General features: G+C 46.2%; 1 protein-coding gene across 2 annotated transcripts in view; it reads right to left on the bottom strand.

The window, feature by feature from the left end:
• Positions 1-17,553, bottom strand: part of CDC27 (cell division cycle 27) — a 75,039-nt gene extending 57,486 nt beyond the window's left edge. Inside the window, exons 1-5 of one of the 2 annotated variants that reach the window (XM_056547956.1) lie at positions 17,280-17,553; positions 8,291-8,366; positions 5,563-5,710; positions 3,118-3,243; positions 649-746 (exon numbers count right to left, since the gene is read on the bottom strand). In XM_056547956.1, the coding sequence (XP_056403931.1) occupies positions 649-746; positions 3,118-3,243; positions 5,563-5,710; positions 8,291-8,366; positions 17,280-17,306 (475 nt within the window). In that variant the 5' untranslated portion in view covers positions 17,307-17,553. Of the gene's footprint in view, positions 1-648; positions 747-3,117; positions 3,244-5,562; positions 5,711-8,290; positions 8,367-17,279 lie in introns of those variants that run through there. The other variant, XM_056547957.1, reaches the window with a different exon arrangement.
• Between the last annotated feature and the right edge of the window lie 560 nt (positions 17,554-18,113).

Below are 18,113 nucleotides of genomic sequence, written 5' to 3'. Positions count from 1 at the left end.
CAGCACCAGCAGAGAGGGCCAGGCCTTAGCCAGAGAAGGGCACCAGCTGAACCCAAAAAAGGCTGAAGGCAGGTATAGCAGCTGACAGGAGCTATCGAGCAAGGAGAGGTAGCAAAAGGAAAGCTGCAACCACGTATGAGAGGGGGGAAAAGAAAAAAAAATGCAGCAGACATGCTGAGGTCAAATCTGCCTCCTATGGACACTAGGCCAAATCTGGTTAGCCTAGTGAGTGTACAAGAGGTACAGCCTGCCTAAGTGGAGCAAATGCTAGTGTTGTCTCCTAGTGACATGGGCCAACACTCATGGTGCTGTGTCCCCCAATCTATTACACAGGAAAAAGGGATTTTTTTTTAAAGCTGTAGTGACATTTGCAGAAATTAAAGAAAAAAAAAAAAAAAGATAAATGCAAAAGTTTTGTCAAGGCCATGGTGACCTGCGAATACCTATACAACACAATGTTCTAGGAGCAGTATTTTCCCAACTTGTAATTCTCCAATTGTTGTACAACTACAACTCCCATCATACCCTACAAGCCTTCGGCTGTTAAGGCATGACTGTAGTCCTTCAACAGCTGAAAAAGCCACAGGGTAACACTGTTCAACAAAATTGCTAAAACAAGCTAGGAGAGGAAATCTCTTTAGATCATACCTATTTCACATAACGCTTCAAAGGGGGACCAGAGAAAAGGATTTAGACTAAGGCTCTTTTGGTAACATTCAGATCCTTTGGCCAATCTGTCAGTTTTGCTGAAAAAAAAAAAAAAAAAAAAAAAAAAAGAGGAGAAATACAATATAGTTAAGTGCTGCAAATACTTACATCTGAACCAAGTCATTAATCAGATGCTGGTTTTGACACCAACCATTTCAGATGCCAGGAAAACAAAAACCAGAAACTATTCACAACTAGTCTGTATAAAGGAGTAGTCTGACTTAAAAACCCTATTAAAGGGGTTCTCCACCATAAGGTGATTTTAGTACGTACCTGGCAGACAGTAATGGACATGCTTAGGAAGGATCTGCACTTGTCTTGGGGCTAAATGGCTATGCTGTGAGATTACCATAACATTGTGGCTAGCTTTTTGTGAACTGATATTTCCTGTTTGACTTTTCTTTTTTTGACTACAAATCCCACAATTCCATTTTTCTCCCTCCCACACATCAGCCACCCACCCATTGAAACATAAATGAGCTGCATCCATTCAAAAGACCTGTGGCTTTCAATCAGGAAGCCTCCAGCTGTTGCATTAGTTGCAGATTTATCCCTCCACCCTTTGAAGCAGACAGGCTCCCTGTCATCAGCTGACTAGTGAGTCAGGTCTCGGCCGCATTGCAACCTGGGAAAAATCTGAGGCAACAGTAATTTTGTATGCTGTTAAAAATAAATATTGGAGTGAAAATCACAGAAGAATTATGAGAAAACAGTCACACACAGGTACAGACACTATATTATGAACTACACTAACTTTACAGCCCCTGTAGCATAGTCAAAAAAAAAAAATCCTGGAATACCCCTTTAACAAAAATAAATGTCCTATAAAAGCTGAGTTAATAGACTGGCTGAGTGGCAACGTGATGTTTTGAGCCCCAGCCTTCTTCCTGCTGCTCAGCCAATCACTAGCCAAGGCAGAACACCGCTGTGGCCAATGATAAGCTCAACTGCATTGTTGCATGTCAGGCAGAAGCAGGAAGAGGATTGCAGTGGTGGATGGGACAGCAATACTGGAGGCACCAGTGGAGTGCGGGAGGCAAGTCCACATATAGATATGTCATAAAAGTCTGAGTTGGGTATACTGCTTAACTCCTTTAGGACGCAGGGAGTACCTATACGTCCTGAGCCCGTTCCCTCGATATAACGCCTGGTTACGGAGACCCTGCATCATATTGGGTCGGTCCCGGCGGCTAACGTAGCCGGGACCCGTGGTTAAAAGCAGACCTCACCGATAGCATTCCTGTCTGCTCAGTCAGGCTGATCGGGACCACAGCGGTTTCCCGATCAGCTAGGATGCACCAGGAGGGTCCCTTACCTGCCTCCTACACGTCTGATCGGCGATTGATTGCTCCAAGCCAGAGATCCAGCCTTGAGCAATCAACCGCCGAAAACACAGATCAATGCAATGCTATGGCATAGCAATGATCGGTGATGGCAATCAATGTATTGCATGTTATAGCCCCCTATGGGGCTATAACATTGCAAAAAAAAAAAAAAGTTAATAAACATGATTTAACCCCTTCCCTAATAAAAGTTTGAATCACCCCCCTTTTCCCATAAAAAAAAAAAAAAATGTAAATAAAAATAACTATAAACATATTTTGTATCGCCACGTGTGTAAATGTCCGAACTATAAAAATAGTCCAAAATAGCGTATTTTTGGTCACTTTTTATACCATAAATAAATTAATAAAAAGCAATCAAAAAGTCAGATCAAAACAAAAATGGTACCGATAAAAACTTCAGATCAGGGCACAAAAAATGAACCCTTATACCGCCCCGTCTGCGGAAAAATAAAAAAGTTATAGGGGTCAGAAGTATGTATGTAATTATGATTTTTCCCAGAAGACAAAATCAAAGCTATATAAGTAGGGTATCATTTTAATCCTATGGACCTACGGAGTAAAGAGAAGGTGTCATTTTTACCGAAAAATGTACTGCGTAGAAACGGAAGCCCCTAAAATTGTGTTTTTTCTTCAATTTTATTGCATATATTTTTTTTTGTTTCGCCGTAGATTTTTGAGTAAAATGACTGATGTTATTACAAAGGAGAATTGGTGGCACAAAAAAAATAAGCCCTCATACAGATTTTTAGGTGGAAAATTGAAAGGGTTATGATTTTATAAAAGTAAGGAGGAAAAAACGAAAATGCAAAAACTGAAAAACGCCGTGTCCTTAAGGGGTTAAACATCAAATTCTAATGTGTGGCAAACTGAAAAACTAAAAGCAAAGGTCTATAAAAGAGGCACAAAAAAGTGTGAAGTGTGTGCAAAAAGAAAAAAAGTGTGCCCTATTTTCTGACTTATTATAGAAAATTCTTAGGGCTGTATGATGACAAGATGTAAAACGTGCAACCTTTATTATAGTTTTCCTGCAATAAATGTTATGCATGACATAAAACAGCCTTACCAATATACATGGCCGAGCAGCGACAGTGTAAAGCAGGCAGAGTCTCCAAACTCTGTAACTATCTCCTCCTGGCTTTTCTGTTTATTCAGTACCCCACCGGACAGGATCTGCTCACCCTCAGCCAGTCTGCAAAAAACAGTTTGGGAATCAGACTGTGAACACTGCACAGAATAAAGAAAAGGTCTATAAAGGTTTAGAAAGATATGACAATATGACTATTCAGGTGTGTGTGTGTGTGGGGGGGGGGGGGGGGGGGGGGCTTGTATGACTCAAAGATTTATGGTAAGGCAAAGAAGGAATCCTTATGTCATGTAACTCTGGAGATTATTAGGTCAGGTTCAGCTTCTGGGCCACCCAATGATCATGAGAATGAAGGGTGTGCAGTTCTAGTATATCTCTGTAGCCTCTTTACCCCCACCGATCAGGTTAATGAACACACAGTAGCACGCTTCTGGTTCGCAAAGATTTATGTCTTGCAGCCCCGTTCTAAGAGCTGCAGGACAGCTGGGAGTGAAGCATGCTTCTCCCTGCTTGTTCTCTAAAATTGGTGGGAGTCTCAGCACTAAGACCACAGACAGATCAAAACTTTTGACATGTCTCTAACATATCAAAAGTTTTTGAAATGATAGGAATGACCTCACTAAAAACTATGCAATATCACGAGACACCTGGGCAGATTTAGGGTAGAGTCACACATGTCATATTGCTGCTGCTTATTTTCCTACCCATTGAAGTCAATGAGTAGTAAAATATGCAGCTAATTTTGCTACTCATTGACATCAATGGATAGGAAAATATGCAGCAGCTAACATGTAGCAAAATACTCTACATGTGCCCTTACCCTTAAAGCGAACCTGTCAGATCCCAATATTTATGCCTCTCACCTAGATTTATTATAAAAATACCTATTTTCATTAGCTCACAGTGTTAGAAACACTCTCAGGGGAAGGGTTCCTTCCTTGTGGTGGTGGGAGGTGATTGGTGCAAGCCTGATGCTGCTGCTGGACTGCTTAGTGTCCCAGTAGGTATGGGGACCCCTAGTGGTGATATTTTCAGGGGCTGTTTTCTTTATTAAAATATTCAAAATATGTTTAAACAACCATATTACAAAAGGTCTTCAATTTTAATCAGTAACAACATATAAAATGTTTTTGGATCTGACAGTGCCTTTTTTTGTGTGTGTAGAGCACTCAGTAAACCTCATAACCGAGGTTAACTGGTGGGGCCTCTACCCAGACAAGGCCCAGTAATAATACATACAAAATAGGGTTTAAGGTTGTGAAGTGACCTCACATATACCACCAATGAGACAAATAAGATAACAGGTAAGAACAATCATACTGAGGGGATGTCACTACGGCCGGTGTGACGGGACCTGGTAAGTATAGTTCCCGCCCAGGGGACTACCTACAGGGCGGTGGGGGAGACTTTATAACTTCATATCCTCACCATCCCTGGGCGCCAAAACGTCCCGCGGGAACAGTGAGGATAAGGATTTTGCCTTATATAGCGCGTTGCCAAGCGTTATATATAGTAAAATCTAGTGCTTGCCCTTTAAAAAGAAGCAATGTAAATGGTTGCTATTGGCAACTTCTCAACTTTTCCTTTGCACAGGTTTTGATAAATACAGTGTTCCCTCAACATACGATGGTAATCCGTTCCAAACCATCGTTTGTTGAAACCATCGTATGTTGAGGGATCCGTGCAATGTAAAGTATAGGACAGTGGTCTACTACCTGCAGACCTCCAGATGTTGCAAAACTTCAACACCCAGCATGCTCGGACAGCCAACGGCTGTCCTGGCATGCTGGGAGTTGTAGTTTTGCAACATCTGGAGGTCCGAGGGTTGAAGACCACTGGTATTGGAGGTTGTACTACCGTGTCCCTGCCACTCCGGACCGTCACCGCTGCCCTGGATGTCGCCTTCCATCGCTGTCGCCGCGTCCCCGGGGTGTCCACAACACTCCGGCAAGGCCTCTGCTTCCCCGGCATCCTCGCTCTCCGTCGCAGACATCACGTCGTTATGCACGCCGCTCCTATTGGATGACGGGACAGCGTGCGCAGCGACGTGATGACGACGATGGAGAGCGCAGACGATGCAGGGGATCCCGAAGAGGACGCTCCTGAGCCCCGAGGACAGGTAAGTGATCATCAGCGGACCACACGGGGCACCGTAAACGGCTATCCGGTGGCAGCTGAAGCAGTCTGCGCTGCCGGATAGCCGTTTATGCGATGGCCCCGACATACAAAAGCATCGTATGTTGATGCTGCCTTCAACATGCGATGGCCTCTGAGAGGCCATTGTATGTTGAAATGATCGTATGTCAGGGCCATCGTCCCCAATATATACACATATACACAAACATTGTTATCCCCTCTAGTATGGAGAATCAGACTTATTACAAAGTAAAGCAGAGAGTAACACAAAGACATGAAAAGACTCACTTGCTAAGGTCCACGCAGCATTTTGCGAGAAGATATTTACATTGTGGAGTGGCACAGCTGTGGGTTTTCAGGAGCCGGTAAGCCTTATAAGCTTTTCCTGAGCGGTAATAACATGTGGCTAGGAGAAATAATGCTTCTTCTGAATGCACTGTAGGAAAGAAGACACATTCACACACTATATACATATAAACCTGTTTACCACAGTACAACATGCCTATTTAACTGGGGCACTGCATTTCACTTTAGCACCACAAGCCATCGTCCCAACATGTCATTTTTTAACTCATTATCTCTAGCACATTTTATACCTGTGTATCTACAAGGAATACTATAATATATCTATGATTGTTATTACATGTGTACAGTGACCCCCCCGACCTACGATGGCCCCGACAGGATCAAATCGACATACGATGCTTTTTTATGTCGGGGCCATCGCATTAAGTGCTATCCGGCAGCGCAAAATGCTTAAGCTGCTGCCGGATAGCAGCTTAATGTTCCCCGTGTGGTGCGGTAAGTACAGTGGTTCCTCAACATACGATGGTAATTCGTTCCAAACGACCCATCGTTTGTCGAATCCATCGTATGTTGAGGGATTCGTGCAATGTAAAGTATAGGAAGCTGTACTCACCTGTCCCCGTCGCTCCGGACCAGGTCCTCACCGCTCCCGATGCTGTCCCAGGGGCTCCCGATGCTGTCCCGCTGCTCCGGTGTCTTCTTCGCGATCCTCCGGCTTCTTCCGCATCTTCTGGAGGGTCCAGGCCTCGCTTTTCTGGTGACGTTATTACGCTGCTGAGCCGGCGCGGCGTGCGTAGTGACGTAATAACGACGACGGAAAGCGAGGCCCGGACCCTGGAGAAGATGCGCAAGACACCGGAGGATCGCAAAGTGGACCCGGAGCAGCGGGAATAGGTAAGCGAACCTGCCAGGGATGCTTAAACTGCTATCCGACTGCAGCTTAAGCATTTGGCGCTGCCGGATAGCAGTTAATGCGATGGCCCCAACATATAAAAGCATCGTATGTCGATTTTATCATATGTCGGGGCCATCGTAGGTCGGGGGGTTACTGTATTACTTACTCCTCCACGATGCTCCGGGGTGCCCTCCGGGTCCAGCGCTGGTCTTACGGTGTCTTCTCGGCCCTCTCCGATGACGTCAATACGCTGCTGCGCACGTCATCCAATAGGAATGGCGTACGCAGCGGCGTAATGACGTTGCTACGCAGGCCCAGTAAGGCCTTGCGGAAGACAGCAGAGGACCGGAGAAGACAGCGGAGGACCGGAGAAGACCAGGAGGGCCCAGCAGAGGCCCAGAGTCACCATCGTGAGCGGCGGGGACAGGTGAGTACAGTTTCCTATACTTTACATTGCACGAATTCCTCAACATACGATGGATTCGACAAACGATGGCTCGTTTGGAACGAATTACCATCATATGTTGAGGGACCACTGTATTTGCATTAGAACTTTTGTATCATTACTGTCAGTCTGTGCTTTTTGGATTGTAATGTGAGGTTTCTCACTCACATGATCCCTATATAAATCTGCAGGGGTGTGAGAAAAACAAACAAAAAAAAGTGTGCAGACCACACTCCAGAAGTCCGCTCCTTAGGATGTTGCAAGTCCAGGGAACCACAGGGCATAAGGAAAGACTGAAGACCTGCCACAGTAGAGGCTGCAGCCTGACTGATGCCCAGCAAGGATAAGACAGCACAGAGAGGGTTGATGGCAGACCGAGGCCACAGACCAGCATGGGGCATTACCGCAAACGCACCCAGAAGTAATGCGCCAGACATTACCACCACCGCCCGGAGACTCTGCTGGTATAGTTCTCTCATTGACTGCAGACTCCAGAACACAGGGGGACACTCCCAAGGGGCAGCAGAAGCACATAGGAGCTTCTGCAATACCACGGCTCTCCCCTGTCCCCTGCGCAGCAGCCACACGTGCCTCTGGACTCCGGGAAGACAGCAGGTAGCAGACAGTCACAGCGGAGAGAATCCAAAGGGGAAGCAGGGTTGACATCACAGTCTGAGCTATCTGGGCACTGACTGACAAGGGTGAGATGATAAGGATAACGGCAGGATTTCAGGAGCTCCAGCCCGTGCGTCCAACTAGGCAGCAATCTTAATCAGTGTCCCGGCCCTGGCTTTACTTGCCCGAACAGGGCTAAATGCCTAAAAAATTCACCTGCTCGGCGCCCGGCACTGCATGTTCCAGATGTTGGGCGATAGGATTTCCACATCACTGTATATAAATCTGTTTTTCACCTTTACTCATTGTATGCCTAAAAGTGCAGATAGCACTCGTAACAAGTCACTGCTGCTTCTGACGGTTATCCAAAGTGAATAATATCTTTTGTGCTATGTTCACATCATGCTACATGAACACATTTGGCGCATGTGCTGGGAAAGCTTCTGAAGGGTATGCTGAATATATCCATAGGCCCCCAAATCAATCAAGGAAGGCAAAAATAGTGTCATTTTCTACTCCATTGGGTTGGCATGTGTGGCATACATCAGGAGAATAACGCCAACATATACTATTAGTGTGATATGACCAGAGCCAACCTTGCCTGGGTTCTAGCAGTGGATTTCTATAGTGCGGTTGTCAAACAGAGAAATGTTCTTAAGGATACAGGTGTCAGATAAACTTCTACAAAAATTCAGCTGTGGGATGAGGAATAAACACTCGTTTACAGTGTATGAGGACGACATGACATTACATACCTTCTGCATAAAGTCTTTCTGCCAAGAACACGGCATCTCTGTATGCGTAGTGATTCAGTGCTTGCCATATAGCAGCCTGGATGAAAAGGAAAGAACAGAACATAAGATGTCTGTATATTATATAAATACAAAGTATACATTGTATAGAAAATATCCCTGCTTGTCAATGGTCTGCTGCCTCGTAACTGGAGAAAACACAAGAGTCTGTGAGACCTGAACACAACCCAAGCTAAACATTGCAGATCCAGTATCTACTCCCAACACGACAAACAGATATGCTCTTGGTATCTTCTATACCTCCTTCAGAGGTACAGATTAGGAAATACAATTCATACTTCCAATAGAAGACAAACAGTGTTTGCCCCGAGCTTTAGGCTAGGTTCAGATCATATTTTACCAATACATTTAGCGTGTACACCCCCACATCAACGTAAGGATCCAAAGCCAGACAATGGCCAAAAGAGCATCATTTTGGTTTCTGCTTACTTGGCATGGAATGGAATAGTAAACCCATGATTAACCTATGGGTGACTGATTCCAAATTATTAAATCTATCTCAGATATCCATTTAATGTCCACTTCAGGAAGCTCCAATGAGATCACTATGCGTTTATGAACACTATCGCAGGAGCTTCCCAAAGCTCAGATGCAGGAACACCTTCCTCTCTTCTTCCCAAACTACTTCCAGATTCCAGAGCAGTGTTACTGCAGGCAGCCGTCCGACATATATTATGCATTAAAATTAGTTCTGCAGGGAGCTCATGATGAAGACAGCATGGCTCACTACAGAATCAAACTACCCAGCTTATCTGAGAAAGCCCCAGTGATGTATCTGTCATGGACAGTTAGGCCCCATTCACACTACGTATTTTCAGAGAGGAATGCTGCCTTGAAAAATTCCCTGCAGCAGCCTCCCAATGTTTTCAATGGGATTCTGCTGCACCATTCACATTACGAAATGTTTAGACTTTTCGCTGTAGAAATTCCAAAAACCCAGATTCTGCTAAAAGAATGAACATGTTTATTCTTTTGACAGAATCCACATGGAAATCCATTACCTTCTATGGACATGGCGCCTTTCCAAGTGGTTCTAGCGCCACCTTGTTCTGCGGGTGCCTGTTGCCCACAAAGTCTCTGCCTTCATTTTCTAAGTGGAACGTCCGTATTGCAAACTAGGCGTAACCATAACATACATCAGTGTTTCCCAACCAGTGTGCCTCCAGTTGTTGCCAAACTACACACACAGGCAAGGTATTTCACAATGTACACCTACATAGTGGAATAAGTCTTCCAGAGACATATGCCAAGAGTCCTCATTGTATATATCTGCTTCCAGAGAAAGCAGAGCAAAATGCATCAGAAGTAGAGGTGCACATGCAGGCCCTTTATCTGGCACCTTGGTCAGTTTGCATTGCTATTTACTATTGTGATACTGTATAAACTAACTTTGTAATTATTTATAGGCTATCTTCATGAATTGTATATCACATATGGTGCATCGCTGGCCCTGTGCATGTTAATTATCCTGATCCACTATTTGTTAACTCGTCATTATGTTTACATTGTTGCTCGCATTCTTTTAATAATGTGGCATTCCTCCTTGTGAGATCTGGGAGGGGGCAGAATTTTATTTGAGACACAAATAAAACTCAGCAGCCTATATCTGAAAGCAAATCGTATCATCAGGAAAGATGAAGGGGTTATCCCAAGATTAAACATCACTAGATAATTTGTGGGGGTCCAACCACTGGTCCCCCCCCCAACTAATGACAAGAAGGGAAGTCAAGTGTCCCCCCATTAAATGGAAAGGTAGTGCACGTGCTTTGCCACCACTCCATTCACTCTCTATGGCACTTCCAAACATTGCATATCTCCGAGCTCTGCTATGTTGGGAAGTTTCAGACAGTAAATGAAGCAATGCATGAAAACATGCGCTGCCACTTAATTCCCTCAAATGAAAATTGATCTTTATTCTCCAGGTCAGTGGGGGTTCCAGTAGTCTGCTCCCCCCAATGATTGGCTAGTTGTTGTATCCTAGGGATGAACAGAAAGTACAGGTTGTAAAAGTACAATTATTGGAATAAAAATATGTATATTTATTTATTTTATAAGCTGTGAAAAAGTTGGAAAACGTGATGGTGCTTTCACTTCTCTATTCAATTTAGTTGGAAAGATCTGCAACAACCCATCCAGCATGTGAACATACCCCAAAAGCATACAGAGTCTGTAATTCCATAGAAATGAATGGATAAATTCCCACCCAGTGTCCACTCCTCCATTCATTATGTGGATTGTGTGACTGCTGGTTGTCTTATCATTAGCATCCATTCAGATAAATGCACCTTTACCTCTACGATGTCTTTGTGTCCTAATAGGGCATATTCATATTGGTGCACCTAGGAGAGGTGGGTTCAGCAAACATTTAATACATATCCTGTATCTCTGATGTTAATACCCCTTTAATATTGCACCATTGGGAACTTTAGGACAATTTTTGACAAGTTGCTTAGACATGTCAAAAGTCGATATTCCACCTGGTCTCACAACTGATTGTGATTGCGAGTTACAGCCGGGTGAAGTGCGTGGCAATGTGCTCCTCTCCCGCCAGCTGTCACTTAAAGGACATCTTCAGCGGAAAACACTTATCCCCTATCCACAGGGTAGGGGATAAGTGTCTGATCGCGGGGGGTCCGACCGCTGGGACCTCCGCAATCTCCTGCACGGGGCCACAGCTCTGCCATGTAACTCTTTGGGAGAGGCGGGGCGGCAGCGTTCTTGCCTCCCCGCCTTTCCCATAGAACTGTATGGGGACGGGACGGGGGCGTAACCGTCAACCTCTCAGGATGTTCAGGAGATCGTAAGGGGGCCCAGCGGACAGACCCCTGCGATCAAACACTTATCTCCTATTCTGTGGATGGGGGATAAGTGTTTTCCTCTGCAGTTGTCCATTAAACCGGACCATTTCTATTGAGTGAAAAGGGTGTATTTGCCATCCAGTCGGGGAGTTAAGAATGCTGCTTCGTACTTTACAGGCTTATAGCTCACGAATACATGATAGAGACCCAATGCAATGTTGACTTTTGACCAATCTGTGCAACATGTCAAGAGTTGTTCTGAATGACAGAGACACTTATCCCATACCTGTGTTGAATTGTGTTATTGCGAAAGTGTCTGATTGCTGGGATCCCCCTATGATCTGGCGAATCAGATTCCCAAGTCGCTTGTTGGAATGAAGCAGGGAATATATACACACTGCGGCTCTATTCATGATCAATGGGAGCTGCAGGAGATTGCCATGCTTTGTACTCCTTGGGCTGCATACCACCGGCTTGGACAGGCTGATCCAACATCCTTTTCCTTCAGCTCTGACTACTGTGCAATGAGATGCCAGGCAGGAATTCCCTCAGATCTCATGGCCTGACGTTTAACCAAAAAAACAAACAAACAAACAAACAAACAAACAACAGGGAGCGCTCCCTTGTGAGGGATCCAGCAGTATGAGAGAAGGTTCCAGTAGTAAATGAAACTCACTCGCGTTGTGCGAATAGAGGCAAGACACTCCTGAAGAATGAGCTCGCGGGGCCATGATTTGTTCAGCATTTTATAAGAGCTATACAAAGCCTATTATATGCTCCCATCATTATGTTGTGGCTTAAGAGTCACTTCAAGGAACCTAAATTTAAAAGAAAAGATTTAAAGGAAAACATTATATGGAGGGGCTATGTGAATTGTGATAAGTCACGCAGTTATGATCCGTATCCGACCACTGTCACTGCTGTATGGAAAGTGTCTGCAACTGCACTAAAGACTCCTATCAGTCTCAGAGGTCTGTATGTATGTGTAATATAGTGCCGCAGTAATTATGCCATAAGGGGGGTGCAAAGGTCTGGCTGATATAACCCAATCTATATCAGGAATGGGTGTTAAAAGTTGATGACATCTTTCTAGCCTATGGTAACAGCAAACTGTACACAGGGGTGTGGAAATTTAATTAAAAAACTACTTGTCAACGGGACTAAAACGGAGCAAAAGCTACTTGTCCCTCATGACGATCCACTTGTCGGGGCCTACTTTCGCTTTTACACTCTCGTTTTTTCCTCCTCGCCCTATAATAGCCATAACCACCTACTATAATGATACCTTTTAATTTTTCAATAACATTCTCGGAAGCAAAAAAAATAAAAAATAAATATATATATTTATTTATATTAGGGATCGACCGATTATCGGTATGGCCGATATTATCGGCCAATAATCACGATTTTGGGCATTATCGGTATCGGCAATTACCTTGCCGATAAGCCGATAATGCTCCCCCCCACCGCACCACGACCGCCCCCCTGTAATGCTGGGCGGTATACCGGTATGGATTTTTGCCCATACCGCTATACCGGTCGGGCCCCTCCCCCACCCTCCGAGTCAATAAAAAAAAAAATTAAACTTACCCGTAATGGGGGTGGTCCGGGCCATCCATCCTTCCTGTAGTGTCCGGCGGCATTCCGGGTGGAGGGTGAACCGGTCCGGGCTGTCCTTCTCCTCCTCTTCTCCACTCCGGGCAGGCTCCGGCCTAGTACGCTGCATAGACGCCGCTACACCGTGACATCAGGTGCGTCGCTGCGCACGGGCGTCACTGCGCAGCGGCCTCTATGCAATGTACTAGGCCGGAGCCTGCCCGGAGTGGAGAAGAGGACCCCCGGAGAAGAAGGACAGCCCGGACCGGTTCACCCTCCACCCGGAATGCCGCCGGACACTACAGGAAGGGAGGATGGATGGCCCGGACCACCCTGACAGGTAGGGGGAGAGAAGCGGGTGGTGGTGGCCTATGGCACCGCAAAAGCCACCGCAGTGCATTGATTTAAAGCGCTCGCTTTAAATCAATGCTCTGCAGCAGTGTCGAGGGGGGATAAATAGCAGATAACTTATACCGATATTCCGGTATAAGTTATCGGCCCTAACCTCCACCGATTATCGGTATCGGCCCTAAAAAAACGATATCGGTCGATCCCTAAAAAATATATATATATATATATATATATATATATATATATATATATATATATATAATTGGTGAAGTGAAATTGAAATAGTAAAAGATAATTTAGCAGATTTGGTGGTTTTCTTTTCTACGTCATTTACCTTGTGGTTGAGGTAAGATGTTATTTTGATACTTTAGGCCGCCTGATTACAGCAATACCAGATTTGTATAGTTTTCATCATGTTTTACTAATTTAAAAAAAATTCTGAACTTTTCAAAATTTAATTGCCATTTTTTGACCCCTGTAGCTTCTTTTTGTTATTTTACTTTTTTTTTTTTCGCATACCAGGCTGTATGAGGGCTCATTTTTTGTGCCCTAATCAGTTTTTTTGTATCAGTGCCATTTTGGTATTGATCTGACTATCTCTTTTTTACTTTTTTTTCTGGAATATTATAAAAATTGCAATTCTGTGTTTTTTTTTACATTTACGTCATTTACCGTATGGGATACATAATGCTATATTTTAATAGTTCGTACAATTACGCACGCAGCAATACTAAATATGGTTATTATTATGTTTACATGTTTTTATATAGGAAAAGGAGGTGATTTAAACTTATAACTTGGAAGGGGTTAATGTGTGTCTTTTAAACTTTTATTAAAACCTTTTTTTTAACACTTTATTAGACTTTTAAGAGGAATCATTAGATTCCTCATACAGATCAATAGAGTTCTATTGAACTCAATTGATCTGTGTGCTCTGCGATCCATTGATTGAGCCTAGTCCATCCATGATCAATGACAGAGCCACGAACACCAGGGAAGCAGAGGTAAGACCTCTATAGTGGATCGTCCACACGCGATCGCACTGCGGCGTGGCGATTAACCCCACTAGCCCACCAGGGAGCATTCACATGTCTCTTTAGACGCCGCTGTCAGCGATGATCTAAAGGGTTAATAGCCAGCCACGGTGATCGCTGCATGCTGGCTATTAGCGGCGGCCCCTGGCTACTGAGAACAGCCGGGGGCTGCAGAGTACGGAGCGGGCTATTTGTTCACACTATGGAATCTCCGGCAGAAAATTTCGGCCCAGAGATTCCGAGTGCGGCCAGGACCAACTGAATCAGTCGGCGCTAGGACCGTGCGGACACTGCAGTCTCCAATACATTGCAATGTGATCAGCGAGTATTTTCGCCTGAAGAACGAGCAACGCCTTTCTTCAGGCGGAAATTTCCAAGCGGATTTTCCGTTTACAAATTCCGCTTCACAAATTCTGAAGTGTGAATTTGTGAATGGAAACCCATTCACTACACTATACATTTTAGCAAGCGGAATTTCTGCCTGAAATTTCAAAGCGCAATTGCAGGTGGAAATTCCATAGTGTGAACCTAGCCTAAGAGCTGGACATTCTCCTTGATGACCAACACACCAACAAAACCCAAGAGACCCTGTTGACTTTAATGGGGTCAGTTGAGTTTCCATCTGGCATCCATCATTTTGCAGGATTCTAACAGGACAAAAAAATACCTCATGTAGCATTTATTTTGCTCAGTTATTTATATGAAATCTGCAAAAGAGGCCCAAACGGAGCCTCCAATCCAGATGACATGAACAAAGCCTCAAACGTATAATGGCCCATATGTAGTCAACTTTCCACCAGGAACCAAAGTTCGGAGAAGCTGAACACGATGCACATTGAGCGCCCACTGGTATATAATATTATCTAGCAGTTCAAATGTCACACGGTCAGATTTCAGACATGCTCCTGTTCAAGGGGTTAAACAGCCTGTATAAATTGAGGAGATCTTCAGGATAGGCTATAAATACACTGCTCAAAAAATAAAGGGAGCAACACAATGTAACTCCAAGTCAATGACACTTCTGTGAAATCCCACTGTCCACTCAGGAAGAACACTAATTGACAATCAATTTCACATTCTGTTGTGCAAATGGAACAGACAACAGGTGAAAGTTATAAACTATTAGCAAGACACCCCAATAAAGGAGTGGTTCTGCAGGTGGTGACCACAGACCACTTCTCAGTTCCTCTGCTTCCTGGCTGCTGATTTGATCACTTTTGAATGCTGGCGGTGCTTTCACTCTAGTGGTAGCATGAGACAGAGTCTACAACCCACATAACTGGCTCAGGTAGTGCAGCTCATCCAGGATGACACATCAATGCGAGAATATGGCAAGGAGGTTTGCTGTGTCTGTCAGCATATTGTCCAGAGCATGGAGGCGCTACCAAGAGACAGGCCAGTACATCAGGAGACGTGGAGGAGTCTGTAGGAGGGCAACAATCCAGCAGCAGGACTGCTACCTCCGCCTTAGTGCAAGGAGGAGCACTGCCAGAGCCCTGCAAAATGACCTCCAGCAGGCCACAAATGTGCATGTGTCCACTCAAATGGTCATAAACAGACTCCATGAGGGTGGTATGAGGGCCCGACGTCCACAGGTGAGTGTTGTGCAGAAGCTCCCCCCAGTTACCGGGCACCTGCTGCAGAAGCTCCCCCCCAGTTACCGGGCGCATGCTGCAGAAGCTCCCCCCCAGTTACCGGGCGCATGCTGCAGAAGCTCCCCCCCAGTTACTGGGCGCCTGCTGCAGAAGCTCCCCCCCCGTTACTGGGCGCCTGCTGCAGAAGCTCCCCCCCCGTTACTGGGCGCCTGCTGCAGAAGCTCCCCCTGTTACCGGGCACCTGCTGCAGAAGCTCCCCCCCCCCCCGTTACCGGGTGCCTGCTGCAAGGGCCCCCTGTAACTGGGCACCTGCTGCAGAAGCTCCCCTCGTACTGGGCGCCTACTGCAGAAGCTCCCCCCGTTACTGGGCACCTGCTGCAGAAGCCCTTCTGTAACAAAAAAGCAGACTAATATACCTACAGTAAAATACCATCTCTGTAACAAGCCCACCCTAACAATACAGAACCCCCGTACCAAGGCATCAGCAGCATACACCACCAAATAACACTGCGCTTTCTACAGACTGCCCCCCACAACACATCCCCTTCTACAGACTGCCCCCCACAACACGTCCCCTTCTACAGACTGCCCCCCACAACACGTCCCCTACAGACTGCCCCCCCACAACACGTCCCCTACAGACTGCCCCCCCACAACACGTCCCCTACAGACTGCCCCCCCACAACACGTCCCCTACAGACTGCCCCCCCACAACACGTCCCCTACAGACTGCCCCCCCACAACACGTCCCCTACAGACTGCCCCCCCACAACACGTCCCCTACAGACTGCCCCCCACAACACGTCCCCTACAGACTGCCCCCCACAACACGTCCCCTACAGACTGCCCCCCACAACACGTCCCCTACAGACTGCCCCCCCACAACACGTCCCCTACAGACTGCCCCCCCACAACACGTCCCCTACAGACTGCCCCCCCACAACACGTCCCCTACAGACTGCCCCCCACAACACGTCCCCTACAGACTGCCCCCCACAACACGTCCCCTACAGACTGCCCCCCCACAACACGTCCCCTACAGACACCCCATTTACACCCTCAAGACACCAGCCGCACAATGGTCTCCCCCAGAAACAAGGCGTCATTCACCGACCCCAACCAAACCGTCATAACATGGCGCTAACCGCAGAAGCCGCTTCTCTGCATATCATGTGGTAAAAGCAGCAACCCCCCCCCCCCCCCCCCCCCAATCTAGAAGCCCAATATTGGGGAGGGGGCAGTACATTCTGTAGCTTTTGAATTTTGTGGTAAAAACCTTAGAAATGTTATCAATTTACTACGAAAATCTGCTGTTAGATGATGTATGGTCTATTCCCTATAGGTCAGTGGTCACACTGTGAGAGTGGAGCAGCCCTGTCAGTACGGTACCGCACCTCCTGTCAGTACAGCAGCCCCCTCCCCCCGGTAATATGGTAATTCCCTGTCACCCTCCCCTATACTCCTCGGCACGACTCCCGGCAGCAGTTGCCTCCCCCGGCTCATCACTAGGCCTCAAGCCTGGCCCTGTAGTGTCCGGATCAGCCGGGCCGCCCATTACCTGGACGGGTTCCTGCAGCACCGTCATTCTCCGGCCTCCCGCGTCCGCGCTCTCTCCCGCTGTCGGGACCTCTCTCCCTATCGGCTGCTCTCAAGACGTCACACGGGCGGCTCCGGCTCATTTAAACTCACAGCGACCGTTACCGGGGAGGCCGCCGGAGATTGCCGAATCTTGGCGAACACAACCGAAAGCAGCCGGCCAAAGCCGAGACCTTACGGAAATTGCCGACAACTAACGAAGACAGACGAAAATCTGCGGCAGCGGCCGGAAACCGCCGAATGGATACGGAAGTTACCGAAATCTGTATGCGGCCCGGAAGTTACCTTACACAGGCAGCTAGAAGGAAGAGCGCCCTCTAGCGTATAAACATATATAGCGCAGGAAGAAATCATGGAGTTCCTATGGGAGTTCATATACTGTAGTCCCTCAAGTTACAATATTAATTGGTTCCAGGACGACCATTGTATGTTGAAACCATTGTATGTTGAGACCAGAACTCTATGGAAACCTGGTAATTGGTTCTGAAGCCCCAAAATGTCATCCAAAAATAGGAAAAAGTGAGAATTAATAGTAGATAACTAATAGAGATCAAGCAAATCCTTACACATAAGTAAGAAAGATCTGCTGGGAGCTGTAATCACTGTCTATTTCAGTGTTTCCCAACCAGGGTGCCTCCAGGTGTTGCAAAACTACAACTCCCAGCATGCCCGGACAGCCTTCGGCTGTCCGGGCATGCTGGGAGTTGTAGTTTTGCAACAGCTGGAGGCACCCTCTTTGGGAAACACTGGTCTATGTAGACGACAGAAGCTTCTTCAGGGTCCTGTACAGAACACG

The sequence above is a fragment of the Hyla sarda genome, chromosome 12 (genome assembly GCF_029499605.1).
Source record: "Hyla sarda isolate aHylSar1 chromosome 12, aHylSar1.hap1, whole genome shotgun sequence".
Lineage (NCBI taxonomy): Eukaryota > Metazoa > Chordata > Amphibia > Anura > Hylidae > Hyla > Hyla sarda.
Note: the sequence above shows the minus strand (reverse complement) of the source record. Positions and strands in the feature narration are given on the sequence as shown.